The sequence below is a fragment of the Phytophthora parasitica genome (genome assembly GCF_000247585.1).
Source record: "Phytophthora parasitica INRA-310 unplaced genomic scaffold supercont2.86, whole genome shotgun sequence".
Lineage (NCBI taxonomy): Eukaryota > Oomycota > Peronosporomycetes > Peronosporales > Peronosporaceae > Phytophthora > Phytophthora nicotianae.
In genome coordinates, this window is record NW_008649072.1 from 112,249 (window position 1) to 113,373 (window position 1,125).

Here is a 1,125-nt window from a genome sequence, read left to right on the forward strand (position 1 = left end):
TTAGTGCTTGTTCAAGAACGCGAACAAGCGCCGCGTAGACGGGCGCGTGATGAATAGGTCTGGTAGCTGGTTGTCGGCTTGATACTCCACTAGTAATCGTTCGAACTTAGCTTTATCCTTCGGTCCGAAACTCGATAAAGTAAGTAGGGATGGCCGTTTGTCTGGGTGGGCTTGCTGCGTTGTGTACACCATCAGCATCCACGTATTCCCTAAACTCTGGCATACTTGGGCGAGCCCATCGAGGCGCATGTTGACATGAGCGGAGATGCTTCTCAAAGTTGTTCTGGCGAGCAAGAATGTCCTCAATCACAACTAGTGGTGCATTTCTTCTCCTTGCTTCCTTTGCGGCAGCAATACAGTGGCGGTAATGATGAAAGAAGTTAGACCGGTTGCAGGGCTTGTCTGTTTTCTCAAGATGAGTGCGAGTCGTACACGGCCTGGTAGGCATTTCGCCACGTTTAGCTCACTGGAGTCCTTAGAACTCGGTTTACGATCTTGGAATGGATCGCTAGATCGGATCCCCGAGAAGGCTACTAATAGAATAGATACTGTGCGTGACTCCTGATTTCTAGTTTGGTCAAGGTTTAATCGTTTTATAATCGTGCCGTGAACGAGCGAAGAACGCGTTTAAGCGAACGTTCAAAGAAACGGTCTGATGGAATCAACCGCTGATCGTCAACACTGCTGGTGTGTATTGACATCCATCGAGGTGTCTACGAAGAGCTGTTTTGCTGCCATGGATCTTGCTGACGGCAACGGGCGCTCTGTTCGCAGACAATGGTGGAAAAACTCTCCATGATTGTTTCTCCGCTGATCCAGCTTCTGGAAGCGTTTCCGAACTGGATCCGGAGTTCTCCCCATCCTCGCTTCTGCTGTCAATGAAGTTTTGGATCCAGATATGACTGCTTTAATGGGCTCCCGCCTGCTAGTCGGCATCTCCCTCGGGTCCCGAGTCGGGAGGCCAGCGATCGAAGACAGGCCACAAATAAGCCTGGGTCTGTAATTCATCAAAATCGGTATTGACGGGTTATGGCATACACATTCTTTTTCGTGTGTAAAAAGATAAAATAAAAAGATTAAAATATTTTTATTTTTATTTCGTAAATAGTCGAAACGAGATTTTCG

The 1,125-nt window shown here is 47.7% G+C and overlaps 1 protein-coding gene across 1 annotated transcript; it reads right to left on the minus strand.

The window, feature by feature from the left end:
* PPTG_24358 (hypothetical protein) lies at nucleotides 1-249 on the minus strand (the record flags this gene model as incomplete). The annotated part of the gene is made up of 2 exons (XM_008916606.1): nucleotides 1-174; nucleotides 226-249. The coding sequence occupies 2 exons, from the start codon at nucleotides 247-249 to the stop codon at nucleotides 1-3; spliced, it is 198 nt and encodes a 65-aa protein (XP_008914854.1).
* Nucleotides 250-1,125: the final 876 nt, after the last annotated feature.